Source organism: Solanum dulcamara, chromosome 7 (assembly GCF_947179165.1).
Source record: "Solanum dulcamara chromosome 7, daSolDulc1.2, whole genome shotgun sequence".
In the NCBI taxonomy this organism is placed as follows: Eukaryota; Viridiplantae; Streptophyta; class Magnoliopsida; order Solanales; family Solanaceae; genus Solanum; species Solanum dulcamara.
This window is the reverse complement of record NC_077243.1, coordinates 14,005,719-14,021,878: the sequence shown is the minus strand read 5'-3', so window position 1 is coordinate 14,021,878 and position 16,160 is coordinate 14,005,719. Positions and strand designations below refer to the sequence as shown.

Below are 16,160 nucleotides of genomic sequence, written 5' to 3'. Positions count from 1 at the left end.
GTTTTCTGCTCATTGACAGTAAGCTAAACCTAAACTTCTTTAATAGCCCCACAAAAGTGAAACAATTTAATGCACATTTATTACTCCTTCCCATGTTACTTGTCCAATTTTTATTTTACACATATTTTAAGAAATTATAAATAAGAAGACTGTCTTTAATATACTCTAGATTTATGTGTCATGGTATCAAAGACAAGTTCAGTTACTTCTTGATATCATTAGAATAGATATATAACAGATAGTGTTTTAGTGAAAAAACTATTCAATTATTATTTAATACCATCAAAGAATATACTATCAGAGTATATATATATTTCAATGGTATCAAGGATGAATAAGCAGTGGTCAGTGAATAAAACAAGGGGGCACGCAAGTAAATAGTTTGGGCCATGGGTTCAATTTGGATATATAGTTTGGGTTAAATCCAATTTGGATAAATACGTTGCCTAATAGATCTAATTTGTGTAGTTTTCCCTTAATTTTAAGGATAAAATAAGAAAAATTAATAAATTATATTCTAATTTTGTAAATTGATAAATAATTTGAGATAATTAGATTTAGTTACGTGGACAAGTAATACGAGGTGAGGTAGTAGTGAATTGTCAAAGACTGTTTGGTATAGGCTGTATCTAACTGACAACTCTGTACAGTATTTGTTTGCCAACCATCTACTTAACCACACACTCTTTTAATGTTCTCCTTGCTTCTTTTTCTTCTTTAAATACCATCACTTTTTCTTAGCCTATTTGCATACCTTGTGTTTGTTGTTTTGTCCAACTGATCTTGAACTACTACTCCCATTTTTTTTTCCCAAAGGAGCAAAAGGGGTTGCTCAAATTCTTATTCTTAGTTGATTTATTCTTTTGTTGGGTAGTCATGACTATTGCAGCAGACTTCTATGATCAGCAAGATTCAGTATTTTGTTCAAAGAGAGTTTGTGTGATGGATGCTGCTGGTCAGCTGGGATCTGCAATAGTCCATCGGCTCTTGCTCAGAGGCTATACAGTCCACGCCGCTTTTCAAAACCATGGTTCGTCTCCAAACCCCATTTGTGGAATTACATTGTTATGTTATTGTTGTTGTAGACTTAACTTTTGGTGTTATTATATCAAATTTACTATGAAGAATTACTACCTACTATAGACAAATGTAAACTCACAGTGTACATGGGAAATTGGCAATGGGGTTCACTTAAAAACACCCCATACAACAATCTAATGACCTATGTTGCTTGAACCCTTCAAAAATGTTGCCACACTCGTACCTGATCTTAAAAAAGATATCTTTTTTGGAGGATCTGACATAAGTCCGAACAACATAGCTCATGAGTATTGAATCAGTTGTTTTTCTTGGTGGAGTTGAAACAACTGTGGTTTTTGGTCATACTTGGTCTTAATTACGCCGTTTTATTTCGTGAGGTCTACAACATATTCTTTTAAACTTTGAAAAGACTATAAATTAAAGTAGAGTAGGACAACACACAAAAAGGGTGTAGACTTTTTCCAATTTAAGTTGAGACCATACTTTTTTTTTTATTATCATTTATGGGATGAGGTGTGGATGGAGAGGTAGACACTCTATCTTCTGCAAACCCCACTTTATGGGATTTCACTTGGTATGTTGTTGCTGTGTGATTGGTGAGAGAAAGGTAAACAAAGAAAGAGCTGTCAAAGTAGTTGAGGCTGGAGAGCAAACTATTTTCCTGGTCAATTTTTGTAATATCATTGTTATCGATTCATAATTGTATAAAGATGATATTACTAACTGTAACATTTCTGATCTTTCCTTTTTTTTTTTTTTTTCTCTAAGCATGTTAAGACAATCTGACCTATTGAAAGTTTATAAATTGGAATCTTGAAATTAAAAATCTGACCCTGAAATTTTGATGAAACAGATGAAATGCAATGTTTTAGGAGGAAATATGGTTGTGGCAATGTGGATGACAGCACAAGCAAGAAATTGATATGTTTCCATGCTGACCCCTTGGATTATCATAGCATAGTAGATGCTCTCAAAGGCTGCTGTGGTCTGTTTTACTCATTCGAGACCCCCTCTGACTATCCTACCTACGATGTGAGTTACTCCATAAACTACTTGATTTCCATATATCATTGTAATTGCACTAAAGTAGAAGAGAACATGAACCTGTAAGATCCTAAGTAGTGGGAGGAGCCAGGGCTCTGATCACGTGCTTGTGAAGAATGAGCCGGCCCTCGTAGGCAATGGCTTATTTTCCTCACCTTAATTTTGGCTTCTGATTTTCATGTGTGGAACTTTCAAAATGAGGTTCTATACATTGAGGTCAATGTGATAAGAGATCATCCAATTAACTAGATCATTGGGTTATGTTGCAGGAATTGATGGGAGAAATGGAAGTCAGAGCAGCTCACAATGTGATGGAAGCTTGTGCACAAACAGACACCTTAAACAAGGTAGTTTTTACATCCTCTGCAACAGCTGTGTTATGGGGCACAAGGAAGAGGGACCAACATGACTCTCCTGTTGCTGCCCATTCTCATTCCTATGTCGATGAAAGAGACTGGACTGACATCAACTTTTGCAAAAAATACAAGGTAGTTTACCTACTCAATCCTCCACAATTCGGTACTTTTGATGTTTACCAAACTCATAGATAAAGTTAAAAAGTACTGCTTACCAGATGCTCTGAAAGTCTAACATGAATTGGCATGGCAGTTATGGCACGGGCTATCAAAGACACAAGCGGAAAAGGCAGCATGGGCATTGGCAATGGACAGAGAAGTGAGCATGGTGTCCATAAATGGAGGATTGTTAATTCATCCAGACCTCAATATAAGAGAACCTTACTTGAAGGGAGCTGCAGAAATGTATGAAGATGGTGTCTTTGTTGCAGTGGACCTCAAGTTCTTGGTAGATGCCCATATGTGTGTGTTTGAGGATGTTTCCTCTTACGGACGATACTTATGCTTCAACAGAGTCATAAACTCCAGTAAAGATGCTACCACACTAGCCAATATGCTTCTGCCTCCTTCAGCTTCATCAGCAACACAAAGGTAAATTTTATTCTCTTCCTCATTCGGAGTAACCAAACCACCTTTGATCTCATTCTACTTTTGACTTAACATTTACGCGTGAACTGCAGTTTGGAGGACGATATTGTATACGAGCAAAGGATTAGCAACAAGAAACTAAACAAACTGATGCTGGGATTTGATACTGGATTGGAAGTCCAAGTCAATTGATTGATGCCATCACTCTGTATAAACCATGGCTCATACAGAACTAATCGAAGAATATTGTTTTGCTCCAAAGAGACGAGAAGATCCCCGTCAAATTTTAGATAGATTTTGGAGATTCAAGACCTCATCATTAAGTTTATTACAATTCTTTTTTTCTTCTCTCTTAAGAAATCTGTAACAAATTTCACTTACAAGAAAGTTGCATAAAAAGAAAGAACAACAGAAATGTCAAATAAAAGCGTTTTGCAGAGAGCCAAGCTTTGATATGTGTAACAATAGCTAGGAGTACCTTTTCCACTTGCAAATTACAGAATGAAATCAATTGAGAATGGAATTTTTTTTATAATCTTGCTTCGTATACAATACTTGCTATAAATATCAAATCAAACAACTTTATTAAGAGAAGTTTATTGTATAAGCAAATCAAAGCATACATGGTATGTACAATATGATCCACCCTTCCCCAGTATATTAACTAAACTCTTATTAAGAGAAGTTTATTGTATAAGCAAGTCAAAGCATACATAGTATTTACAATATGATCCACCCTTCCCCAGTATATTAACTAAACTCAGGCTAAATATGCCATTTTAAACACGAGTTTGACTTCCATGAAAAGTTGCTTAGTGATTCGGAAAACAAAATTGCATTAGTGACCCTAAAAATAAAAATTACCACGTGTTAAATCCTCAGTGATCGTTTGAGGATAAATTGTGAGATTATCTTATCCCATTGTTTTGGTACAACTTTTTTATATTGACATCAACAACCCCTGAATTATTATGACACAGAGTGTGGTATAATATAACAGTTGTATAAATACTTCTGGGATTTTTATCTCACACAGAGTATAATACCACAATAATGGTATAAGCAATCACGAAATTACTCATCTCATGATAAAACAACAATATGACATTTTTGCCCTTCTCCAAAACTTACTTCTCAATTTTAGGAAATACAAGATTAAAATTGAAAATAAAAGTTCATATTGATTTATCGTGTTTAAACCTAACATATTGTATATATTATATCTATATATCCCACATTTAGTCCAATGAATCAAACATCTACTAATGAAAAATAATCCCATCATTCTTTAATCCGTATTATAATCCCGGATAACTTGTTCCCCAACCAAACGACACTTTAAAACATTACCGGCAATTCGCTATATCATACCAGAATTTTGTTACAGTGTACCATCCTCCTCCTATGTTTTCTATTCACTACTAAGGGAACCCTTTCATTACATTTTGACCCAGAGTTGCTACAACTGAATATACACAACAAAATAGGTACATGCATAAACTTAGAACTTCTGAAGGAAAAACGAGCTTCAGCCTAGTTAAACATTTTTATTAAACCACTCCATCTCAATGTTCAATGCCCATATGAGACTTCACGCGGACATGTCAGGCACTTAATAACATGGAAATAACCGAGGATAACTTGTATTTACGTACTTTAGTTGAACCTTTTGGTTGAATTTTGATCTCAGTCCTGGAATGGACAGTGACTTCTTTCCAGTCAGAAGCTGAAGCCCCTTCACCACGATAATCTCGAAGACAGTAGAGTACTTGGAGCTTGGAATGAGCTGCAACTCACAAAGCAACAAAAGATCTCTTAGATTCAAGGAAAATATGAACGTAGTATCCAGTAGACATGTATAACCACTAATCACAAGGTTATCTTCAAGTAGAATCAGGTAAATGCACCAACTATCATAGTTATTATTTTCCTTACCTACACCAAACATGCTTGTTTTCTGGATTGTCACTCTACTAACTTTTGATCTTCTGATGTTTCCCAATGCCCGAATATCTTCATTGTCCCCTTTGAACTCGAGAAACTCTCCAAGGACAAATTTATTACCTTTGAGCTCTAACCTGTATGTATCAGAATAATTTGAGTAAAATTTCCGAGCTGGTAAAGCTTTCATAAAAACTGCAACTCTGCACGGATATGTGTGAATTCTTCCATGAGAAGAGAAGGAATGTTTACTAACTCATGAACAGCTGCATTATTGCTTTTCCAGGAATAGCTTTGATCTCCTTGATACTCTCTTTTCTCTCTCTCTCGCTCCCCCTCCCTCACCCCACTCCAGTCCCAAAAGAGAAGAAGAAAAACATAAACACTCATCAAACAAACACTTATCTCAGGAATGGTGGGCTTTATTAGCCAACATTCTCTTTCTTGATGCCATTCTTCCATGTTTGTTCAAGATCTATCACTGCAAATAAATTTGTAAAAGACCAAAATACTTTCTTTTAGGTCCCTAACTTTAACTACATATTTTGACGTTCTAGCAGGAGGGTCAACATTCTTGGTCATAACGAACAAAAAGACTGTTCCTATTTAATTCAGGAAAAAATTAGTGTCATAAAACAACATAAAGATGAATAATGTACAACAGACCTGTCCCACATTGGAGCTGTACTGAGTACAAGATTAAGCTTCTCATATATTGATTCCTGCATGTCCTTCTTCCCACCATGAAATGCACCTTTAATCCAACCAGAAAGCATGTTTGATTCAGGTTTAAGTTGTATCCATTGGTCAAATGTTATGACCTCAGAGGGAAAAGAGTCTGAGACAATGGTGCTGCAACAAAGAAGTAGTTAGCAATATTCACAAGATGCAAGTTTAATGATCACAAGAGAAACATAACACTGGAATAACATGGAAGATCTAATTCGAAATAGTTATATTTATAGTTTATTTTCTTTACATGGAGTAATGTCCATCAAGTGTTTGTGTTTATTTTAAATTTTTTGCTTATTTTGTTAATTTTCTAGAGTTCTATCAGGTCAGATTGAAGAGTGCCATCTTAAATAAACTCTCATAGGCTTTACCTTATCAGGATTTATGCCAACTCAATCTATATTCTATGATAAATAGTCATATAATACCAGTGGAACTCCTTCCCATGATCTATCTCTCATGGTTGATAACTTCTATCGTTGAAAGTAAACATAGTCCTTGTTGCATTTTTCTTGCTTCATGTTGGAATTTTTAATTTTTGATATAACAAGATACTTTTACTTCTGAGTAACAAGTAAAAGGAAAGTTATAACATGCAAACTAATATGTTATCATTATCAAACTACTAAAGAGAACTATTTTTTCTTTTGACTTCAGGAAGAGTGTTTTTAATTCTTTTGTGATTATTTAAATACTGAAAAGATTTCTAGAGAACACAACAGTATTTTGTACTCTTTACTTAACGTGTGAACAATACTTTTATTGAGGTTTATTCTAATAGTTAATTTTTTTTCCTGAATCGAGTGACTTACACCCAAGTGCCTCAAAGTATGTTTTAGCTCTGCAGGGATCAGACAGAGATGCCACGTCGCTCACATCGGATGGGTCCATTCTCTCAGCGAGCTAATTACTTTATAACATGATATCCCTAAAGATGTTTGAAGTTAACCAAGATATTCAATGTTACAGTAAGGCATGACAAAATGAGTGGACAAACAGTATCATGATTACGACACAGAACAAAAGACAACATTCAAAGTTGTGAGGGCTATAAGCCATACAACTAAACGTTGAGGAAAAAAGCTATAGACACAGACTTGAGAGAATTACAAGGGTGATTGAGAACCAATTTGGATTTTTCCTATGAATATACAATAAAGGTCCTAATTTTTCCAAGTAGATCATCAATATTTGTAGGATATAGAGAAAGTGTCTAAGACACAAATAGAACATCAAAAAAATCCTTAGCAGGTGTAGGAGAAAAAAGGAATTCATATCGAATATAAATACGTGGTAGAGGTAAGAATGCGGGGCAAAGGAGCCGTCACAAATGTGAAAATAGTGATAGACGATATTGAAGTAGTAGTTTAGTCTTTGGATTCTCTCTCTTTGAAGGTTCAAACACTAAGACTGCTTGAAAAAGAGAGTCAAATTATCTCATGTTCTACCAAGTAACGCTCTTCAACAGAATTTTAGCCTTAGCTGGTCGATATTAAGAAGGCTAGTAATGTACCAGTCTTGCCTGAGCCCCTCAATCACCTTCTCTATCTATCATTAGAAGTAGGGTAGGTGGCATACCTCACTAAACTATTGATCACAAAGCTATCGCCTAATTAACCAACCATAATATTTAGCTATGGAGCTGGGATGGATCTTTAATGCCTTAATCTCAACTTAAAAAATCTCAAATCTCAAGAGTTATCTTGAAAAAAAAATGCTCCTCAAGCTTCAAATAACTTGAAGAATTAATGTGCAATACAACTTAATCTCAACATTAATAGGATATATAACCGGCAGATGATGAAAATGCATACCGGAAATTGGGGTTTGAACATATGACTTTGCAAGACAAATATCCTTCCGGCAGAGTGATGCCCCTTTGTTCAAGGTAGGATTCAAGAACGGGAACTAATTGTTTTGCTTCTGCTACCTGAAATATAGAAATTTATAAAAACAATGCACAAAACTAAAATCTTGATATCAGAAGAAGAAAAGCAAATTCCACTAATCAATGATAATAATAGAAGATGACAAGTTGTTTGATAAGATGAAACCGACCCTAACGTGTTTGGTATTGAGGCATAGTTGTTGTATACAGTTGCAAAGAACTAATGCAATAATCAACCAAGCATTACGTGGCATCCGAATGGAATTATTCTCAATTGGACATTTTTGTAACTGTGGTCTCCTGGCTTAGCTTGCACGTACCTCGACTATTATACCTGTACCTGCTACCTCCACTAGCAAAGGTACCGGGTAACTCCATCCACCCAGGCTTAGGCAAACAGGAAGTATTTACTGCCTCCATTGGATTTGAACTAGGAATCTAGGATACCTCATCATTCTCATCCCAGTTCATTGACCACTAGGTCACACCCTTAGGTACAATTTTATTTTATTTTACAAGTACGCACTTGAGTGCAATTCTCAACTGAAAATCGTAAAGCAGAATTTTGATGCAGAACAAATTAAAATCTCAATTCAGTTAATTTTTTATAAGGTAAGTAAATTTTATGAATGCTAGTGCCCAGTAGGCACTGCAGAATCACCAAACAATCTCACTTCACAAATTTATGAGCACTCTCACATGTATCCTCAAACAAAGATGACCTTACTTTCCTAACAAGCAAGGAGCAAAAGTCATGCTGTTTAACATACCTGTTGCAATTCATCTTCTCGGAAATAGCCTTTCAAGGTACATTCATGATTCCAAAAGCAATCTCTAACCCTATCTCGAAATAGATTCTCTCTACAGAGGGACTGTTTAAAGCCCACTCTTGCACAAGTTTGAGTGCGCCTATTTTATGTTCCAGAAAAACTATACTACACTGACATTTACTTCGAAGCATACATATCGACCCTAGAAAGTCGGGAGGCATTCTTTTCTCAATTAATCAAAGGACCAGAGTTGGTCATATAAATATTTTATATAACCAACAAATCCCAGGTGGGTCAGTTGGCCCAACCCAGAGGGTACACATTTTAGTAACGGGAGAAATGGTTACTAACATCCCTCAGAGTGTGAAGGAATTATTGGAGAGTTAGCAACGTCAGAGAACACATAAAACTTTGAAGCAAATCTGGAGAGCTATACCTTTGTGCATATTGTGGACTATCTGGTTAGAAAGAAATAACACTTGTTTTGATGGGCAAAAAGACCATATTTCTAGAGTTAAAAACAAGTGTTTACATCATTTGTTTTTTTTTGGTGTAAAAGTTGTTTCATTGATAATATAGATCAATATATGGAAGTTTTTGGAGTTGCTAGCGAGATGTTGTAATTGACTGTATGGATATTCCCAGCAGTCTTTTGTAACTTTTGGTTTTGGTACCCTGTTGGTACTTGGTCAATAAACCTTTACCTTACAACAACAACAACAACAAGCCCAGTATAGTCCCACCATGTGGGGTCTGGAGAGGGTAGAGTGTACGCAGACCTAACCCCCACCTTGAAAGGAGGGCGGCTGTTTCCGAAAGACCCTCGGCTTAAGAGAGAAGAACAAGAGAGGAGAAACAAGGAAAACAAGACATAGGTCAGTAGAGCCAAGCATATCGAAAACAATATAAAAATATGAGAAATGAGAGCGAGAAAGTCAGGGTAGGAAAGACCGGAAAGAAAGGAGCATTAACTACTATAGATAAATAGGATACCCAAAGTAAACCGGACCAACAAATATAAGCAGTAATCAAATGCAGAAATCAAATGTTAATAAACAAATGAGCAAAACTACGACTACTATGGAGAAAAGATAAGCCACCTAGCCCACTATCTTAGTTTGAGTCCTCCACAGCCTCCTATCTAAGGTCATATCCTCGGTGAGCTGTAACTGTGTCATATCATGTCTAATCACCTCTTCCCAATACTTCTTCGGCCTTCGGCCTCCCTTTGCCCCTCCTGAAACCGTCCATAGCCAACCTCTCGCACCTCCGCACTGGAGCATCTATGTCTCTCCTCTTCACATGCCCAAACCATCTCAGTCTCGCTTCCCGCATCTTGTCCTCCACCGATGTCACTCTCACCTTGTCTCGGATATCTTCATTCCTAATTCTATCCATCCTAGTGTGCCCACACATCCACCGCAGCATTCGCATTTCCGCGACTTTCATCTTCTAAACATGAAGTTTCTTGATTGGCCAACACTCCGCCCTGTACAATAGAGTCGGTCTAACCACCACTTTGTAGAACTTGCCTTTGAGTTTTGATGGCACGTTCTTGTCACACAGCACTCCGAAGGCGAGCCTCTATTTCATCCACCCTGCACCAATGCGGTGTGCAACATCGTCGTTGATATCCCCATCTTCCTGTATAATAGACCCAAGATACTTGAAGCTTCTTTTCTTTTGAATGGCCTGGGTACCAAGCCTCACTTCCCCATCAGCCTCACGTGGCAGGCCACCAATAGACCTTTACCTTATCAAAACAAAATTTGAGGGGCTCTTCGGATTTCTAGAGATGGTTGACTTTTCTGAAATTACTCAATGCCAACCTACCTTTTGATGGAGTAGATTTACCTAAAATTGTCAGCTTCAATAAGAAACAAAGTCACTAATCTGCACTCCAATCCAACCCAAGATCATCCTTGGCGACAGAGTGGTTTCACAAGTTTGGAGGGGATTTGCAAGTGACAACAGAATCAGAAGAGTATTCCTTCCATACTCAAGTAGCATCTATCCTTCCAGGGAGAGTGCATCTACAGTACTGAAAATTCTCCATGTAGAAAGGAAGTAAACACGTGGATCTAGTTAGTGTTTTACCTTAAAGTCCTTATGCATAAACTCAAAGTGAATGGCGTACATAGCATCATCCCTTCTTGGGAAGACCATCACTGAAGAAATCCTAAACAGCTCATGTCAATACTAATAGAATAAACTAAAAAAGGCAATCCTGGCATGTACAGAAGACCTAAAGAGAATGATCTCCCAAATGGGGGTCATAGGTTCAAAACCCCTACATGCTTTCTCGGTCAAGCTCATTGCACAGAGCTTGTCTAGTGCCATTTACCTCTTCACTTTGATTCCCTTGTCAATAACAACAACAAAAAGAGACCTAAAGAGAACTATTATTGCATGGGCATAATCAAAAAAGGTTTATTATTGAGTGGTACCTATCCATATTCACTTTGGAAATTCTTGCAAAAGAGTTGGCATTCTAAGCAGTCGTGCAAATGCAGAAGCAAGAATTTCACAGAAAATATGATATTTAAGGCAATGTTTGACCAGACAAAACATAGAAAAAGCCATAATAGAGAACTAAGTTTTTCCATGTCAAGTAATCAATCAAGTGTCAAGTCGTTTTAGCATTATCAGATCCAGTAACACTTAAAAAGCAATAAGAACAGATTTGCAACTAACAGGATTTGGGAGACGCTCCGTCTTATGGCCTCCAGTACAAACCCATCTCCCGTCCTTATCAACAGATATAAACCCTGATATATTCTTTACACAAACTATCACTGCTTCCCTGAGAAAAAAAGAGACTAATTTATGAATTTGTATTGTTTCCATCTAATTGAAGGAAACAAAATTCTTTAAATCACAGATACAGTAAAAACAGAAAAATATATCCTTGTGCTACCCTATACAATGAAATGAGATTAAACAAACAAACACAGAAGTTTGTACTTTAGAATTATTTAAAGGGAGGAGGTGTAGAGCGAGACGCTTTATCATGGAGGGAAGGTGTTAGCCCAAGGCATGGGGCATAAATCCCGTGTATCTTATTTTTAATATTTTTAAACATAAAAGTATTCAAAAGTTGATTAACTTAATTGTTTTTATAGAAATGCATTGAAATTTTATAAACTCCAAAGCAAAGATGTCTTAAAATTGATTTTAACTGTCTAGGCACAACATATATGTACAGCTACACTCGATGCTAAACAAGTTGGAGTCGGCCATATGAATAATAACATTTTAATACAGCAAACACTCCCCAAAAGAAGAAGTATCACATATGTTAAAATCATACAGCTCAGTGGGGACCAATGACATTAAAGCATCACTGGGTGTACTTGGGGCTTACGATGCCGACTGTCCGAACCGTAAAGCCAACAAACAACCTGTGTGTTAGACCCATGACACTTTAGCCCCCATGATTGGCTTGAGGCACTTAGAGGTTGCCTCACTTCAGAGGGAATTCCACAAAAATCTCAACTTAACCTTTATTGCTTGAGAATGCTAAAGTCCAAAATTATGGCAACAACCAAGGGAATAGGTAAAGTTTCTATGAGCAAATAATTGCACAGATACACCTTATTCAATTAAGCATAGATGCAATTGATTGTGATGTAGGTTCAAAAGACGCACCTTCTAGTGACGAGAACTAAATCAATACTCTGTCGAGAACCAGAGTCCTGATCAGGTATTTGAAGCCCAACATGAGCTTTACCACCATAAAGCTTCTCAAGTCTAAATTGACATAAAAGGATCATATGATCAAAAATTCAAAATCATCAATCAATAGATTGAAATTATGAGCTAAAAATGACTATAATACCTTTCGGCAACGGTAAATAGAGCATTGAAATCGGAGGATCCAACATCGATAACATCGTCATCGTAAAAGAAGTACTTAAGTACTACAACAACGGCGAGGAAACAAAACAGCTCCACCACCATGCTGTCACTCTGTCACCGTCACCGATTCCGATTATGATAACTCCGGCCTCAGTTAACGGATCGCTCTTTGCTTCCTAGAGAAGAGTTCGTTTGAGGAGAAAATGAAAATAGAGAGTACACACTGAAGATCCTTTACCTGCGACCCGGGTCAGTTGTTTACTTGGTTTGGCGGTTAAGGATTTGGGTTGGAGCTCCGAGAAATTTCGCGCTACTTATTTCCCTTAAATCTTAATCACCAAGTTAATTATTATCACATATACTAATTCTTCTTGTAGTTCGAAATAATTATATATTGTGTTATTAATTAATAATTTTATATTACATTTCAATTTACATACACCTAACACATATATTAATATAATATATCTGAAATAAATTACACTTAATTTTAACCTCATGTATTTGAGATACATTTATTTGGATGCACTAAACACATGTATCTGAAGACCGGAATTAGGCATAAATGGTAATTTCGAAAACTCACAAGAAGGTACATAATTAGTTCCTAAATTAATGAATTACCATATCTACTAATTCAATCTATACTTTCAAATAACTACCTAATGATCCACTCTTTATTAAATGTCGTTTGGCCCTAACTTTTCAAATATTTTTGATAATTTGTACCTGTAAGTTCTAAAAATTATTAAAATGCCCATATATTTGTGTTATCATTTTATAATGAACATGTTCCATTAAAAAAACTTATAACATAATTGATAACAATCAACAACAAAATAACAATATGGGCAAGAGCAATACATTAGTCGAATTAAAAATAAATTATTTTTTTTTCAATTTTGTCACTCAAACTATTTTTTTCAGGGGAGGTAATAACAAACTATTCTTTTATAAAATCTTTTCACATTGTACGAATAATCTCTTCCCGACAAGTTTTTATTTCTAGATTAGATGACTGAGAAGACGAAGTGATGGAGTAAGTGGTAGATAAATATTTAGTTAGAATTAATAAATGATATGTGTTTTCATAAAATATAAAAATTTGGGGTAATTTTTAAATTTTTAAGACTTTTCAAGTTCCCAAGTTCTAGTTTTTTCTAGAACTTGAAAACTTGGGATTTTTGCCAAGTAATGGCAAATTATATGGACAAACATTAGTTCCCAATAATTTTTCAAGTTTTTTCCAGAAACTAATTGGGACCAAACGCTTACTAATTATGTACCATATTTGGAGTTAAATATATTGAGACACACCACTCCTTAAAAACAATCTAAAATAGAACTCGGCCCACTTAATTATCTCTAAAATTTACTCTTCACTCCAAATCATATCTCTCTCCTCTAATCCCTCCCCTCGCACATTACTCTTCACTCCAAATACTTTCTAGTAGGTTTAGACTCAATCGGTTTTCGCCGGCATTTCATTTATACCTATCGAAAATGGAGTATCATTGGAATTTTGGTGCCTCATCGAGATTTTGGTGATGAGAAGAAGAGTAGCAAGGAACGAAGGATTTTCCGCGGGCTTGGTGGAGTTTTTGTCTCTAGGGATGGTTATCAAGGATGAGGATAATAATTTCATAAAATAGGAGCTAAAATATTAATTTTGATATAAGTAATCTTGAGATTATTTATGACATAAACTTAGTATAATCACATCTAATGTGGATAAGATTGGGAGTAGCTAATTCTGGGATAAAACAATCAAACGAAGTAACAAAAATGTCATTTTCCAAGCTTCTCCCAAAAAAATAGAGTTTAACAAAATCTTATAGTACAACATGTTATAAATTACGTGTATACACAGTATCTCTCATTTTTAATCCAAGGGTCAATTTATTGGCTAACTTATAATAGAAAGAGGAATACGCGTATACCTTATAAACTCTACCCGCTCTCTTTTCCACTCACAGCACCACCACGGCGGCGCGGTCTCCTCCAGTACCACCACGGCAGCGCGGCCTTCTCCAGCCGGACAAGCCCAGAACTTGTTCTTAATCCTAAGAGAATGGAGCAAAGATTGGGAAATATATGGCGAATGACAGTGAATGAGAAGAAGTTCATAGAATCTGCTTTAGAATCTGAACTCAGAGTCGATGGTCGCCGTCCCTTTGATTATCGAAGCCTCACTATCAAGTTCGGCAGAGAAGATGGTTCATCAGAAGTTCAACTAGGGCAAACTCATATTATGAGCTTTGTTACGTCGCAACTAGTGCAACCTTATCGAGATCGACCAAATGAAGGAACCCTTTCAGTATTTACTGCGTTTTCGCCAATGGGGATCCTTCGTTTGAGGCAGGTCGTCCTTCAGAGTCTGCTGTTGAGTTGGGTCGCATAATTGACAGAGGGTTAAGGGAAAGTAGGGCTGTGGACACTGAACCACTCTGTGTTGTGGCTGGGAAGTGGGTCTGGTCAATTCGTATTGATCTCCATATTTTGGAAAATGGAGGTAATCTTGTTGATGCTGCCAATATTGCTGCTTTAGCTGCGCTTTTGACATTTCGGAGGCCTGAATGTACACTAGGAGGAGATGACGGACAGGAAGTGACACTGCATCCACCTGAGGTGAGGGAGCCACTTCCCTTGATTATACACCATCTACCTATAGCAGTAACTATTGCATTTATTGGAGACGAGCATATGGTCACCGATCCAACACATCATGAAGAAGTTGTTATGGGAGGAAGAATGTCCGTCACCCTGAATGCAAATGGCGATGTCTGTGCAATTCAAAAAGCTGGAGGACATGGTGTCATGCAGTGTCTGCGCATAGCTCAGTAAAAGCTGGAGATATAACTAGCAAAATTAAAACCGTTGTTGAATCTTATAAAACAGAGAGAGCTCTCAGAATGGTCAAGCGACATGCTCCTAGTAATGCTGTTGATGTCAATGAACCAGGTGAAAAGGCTAAGCAAATTTTGGAGGGGCAAAATTTGAAATCAGAAGAGTTCAGTGTTAGTCAGAGTGATGACATGGATGTCGAGCAGGGTAGAATCATCAAGAGAAGTGATAAGAACTGGAGTTTCACAGGCGGGCCGTCCAGTTGGGATCCATATTCTGAGGGTGTCAACTGAAAGCTACTCTTGCTTCTCGTGGTTCAGTAGCAGTGCCTATGAATCTAGACAATTTAGGTGATAATATTAGAGATGAAACAAAATCAGATGAACCACTTTCAGATGTTAATCCAGTATCTTCATCAACCTACTCAGCTGGAAAAGAAATGGCAATAAGCAGAGAAAAAACTTTACAAGATGCTGTTAAGCCTAAGAACAAGCGGAAAAAGAAGAAATCATCTAATATTGCCGCAGTTTAGAGAATGCATGTGTGATCTATTTTCTTGAGATTGAAATTACTCTGCACTTTAGTAAATCTACGACTAATTGCACAGTTGGAGCGGCTCATGAGTTCCTGATGCAGTTGAATCATTGTTCTCAAATTGAAGGACATGAATGGAAATCATCGCCATCGATGTTCAGTGTGAATGGAGGATTAAAGAATGCTGCATTTGGTATCGGTCACCTAGCTTGAGTTCCAATCACTTGATCCCGCAGCAGAATTAGTGGCATTCAGAAATCTTGATTTGAACTTCTTTCTTGGACTTGAACTCCGGACTCAGAGGAAGTCTAAAAATGCTTTGTTCTTGAGAGAGCTTTTGATGTGGTCTTTGTCCTTGTAGAGGATCTCTATTTATAGTTGTAAAGAAAAAACAGTCACATTGTAGACGAACTCTTCTGCTAGATTTGACTGACAGACTATTTATGTGACAAGCCTACTCGTTTGGCCTAAACAAAAAAAAACTTTTACTCGGCCAAGTTTAAAAGTTTCATACTTATTTTAACAAAACCAATAATGTTTCGATGAAATATAATGTGTTTATAT

At 36.6% G+C, this 16,160-nt stretch overlaps 2 protein-coding genes and 1 pseudogene across 2 annotated transcripts; 2 read left to right on the top strand and 1 right to left on the bottom strand.

The window, feature by feature from the left end:
* Positions 1-628: 628 nt before the first annotated feature.
* LOC129896570 (cinnamoyl-CoA reductase-like SNL6) lies at positions 629-3,565 on the top strand. Its single transcript, XM_055972507.1, has 5 exons — positions 629-1,030; positions 1,895-2,073; positions 2,355-2,573; positions 2,695-3,032; positions 3,122-3,565. The coding sequence occupies exons 1-5, from the start codon at positions 877-879 to the stop codon at positions 3,219-3,221; spliced, it is 990 nt and encodes a 329-aa protein (XP_055828482.1). The 5' UTR covers positions 629-876; the 3' UTR covers positions 3,222-3,565.
* A 724-nt stretch (positions 3,566-4,289) lies between these two features.
* On the bottom strand, positions 4,290-12,484 carry LOC129895472 (uncharacterized). The gene is made up of 7 exons (XM_055971195.1): positions 12,199-12,484; positions 12,009-12,110; positions 11,055-11,163; positions 7,517-7,632; positions 5,637-5,822; positions 4,965-5,107; positions 4,290-4,815 (listed from the first exon to the last, which is right to left on the bottom strand). Exons 1-7 carry the CDS (start codon positions 12,318-12,320, stop codon positions 4,634-4,636), a joined length of 960 nt encoding a protein of 319 aa, XP_055827170.1. The 5' UTR covers positions 12,321-12,484; the 3' UTR covers positions 4,290-4,633.
* A 1,605-nt stretch (positions 12,485-14,089) lies between these two features.
* On the top strand, positions 14,090-16,154 carry LOC129896494 (exosome complex component RRP45A-like; annotated as a pseudogene).
* The last annotated feature ends 6 nt before the right edge of the window (positions 16,155-16,160 follow it).

Coding starts and splice junctions, on each gene's coding strand:
- LOC129896570 (XM_055972507.1), top strand. CDS start 877: ATGACTATTGCAGCAGACTTCTATGATCAGCAAGATTCAGTATTTTGT. Junction 1,031..1,894: donor CGCCGCTTTTCAAAACCATG/GTTCGTCTCCAA, acceptor TTGATGAAACAG/ATGAAATGCAATGTTTTAGG. Junction 2,074..2,354: donor CTGACTATCCTACCTACGAT/GTGAGTTACTCC, acceptor GTTATGTTGCAG/GAATTGATGGGAGAAATGGA.
- LOC129895472 (XM_055971195.1), bottom strand. CDS start 12,320: ATGGTGGTGGAGCTGTTTTGTTTCCTCGCCGTTGTTGTAGTACTTAAG. Junction 7,633..11,054: donor CGGAGCGTCTCCCAAATCCT/GTTAGTTGCAAA, acceptor TCTATATTTCAG/GTAGCAGAAGCAAAACAATT. Junction 4,816..4,964: donor AACAAGCATGTTTGGTGTAG/GTAAGGAAAATA, acceptor TGTGAGTTGCAG/CTCATTCCAAGCTCCAAGTA.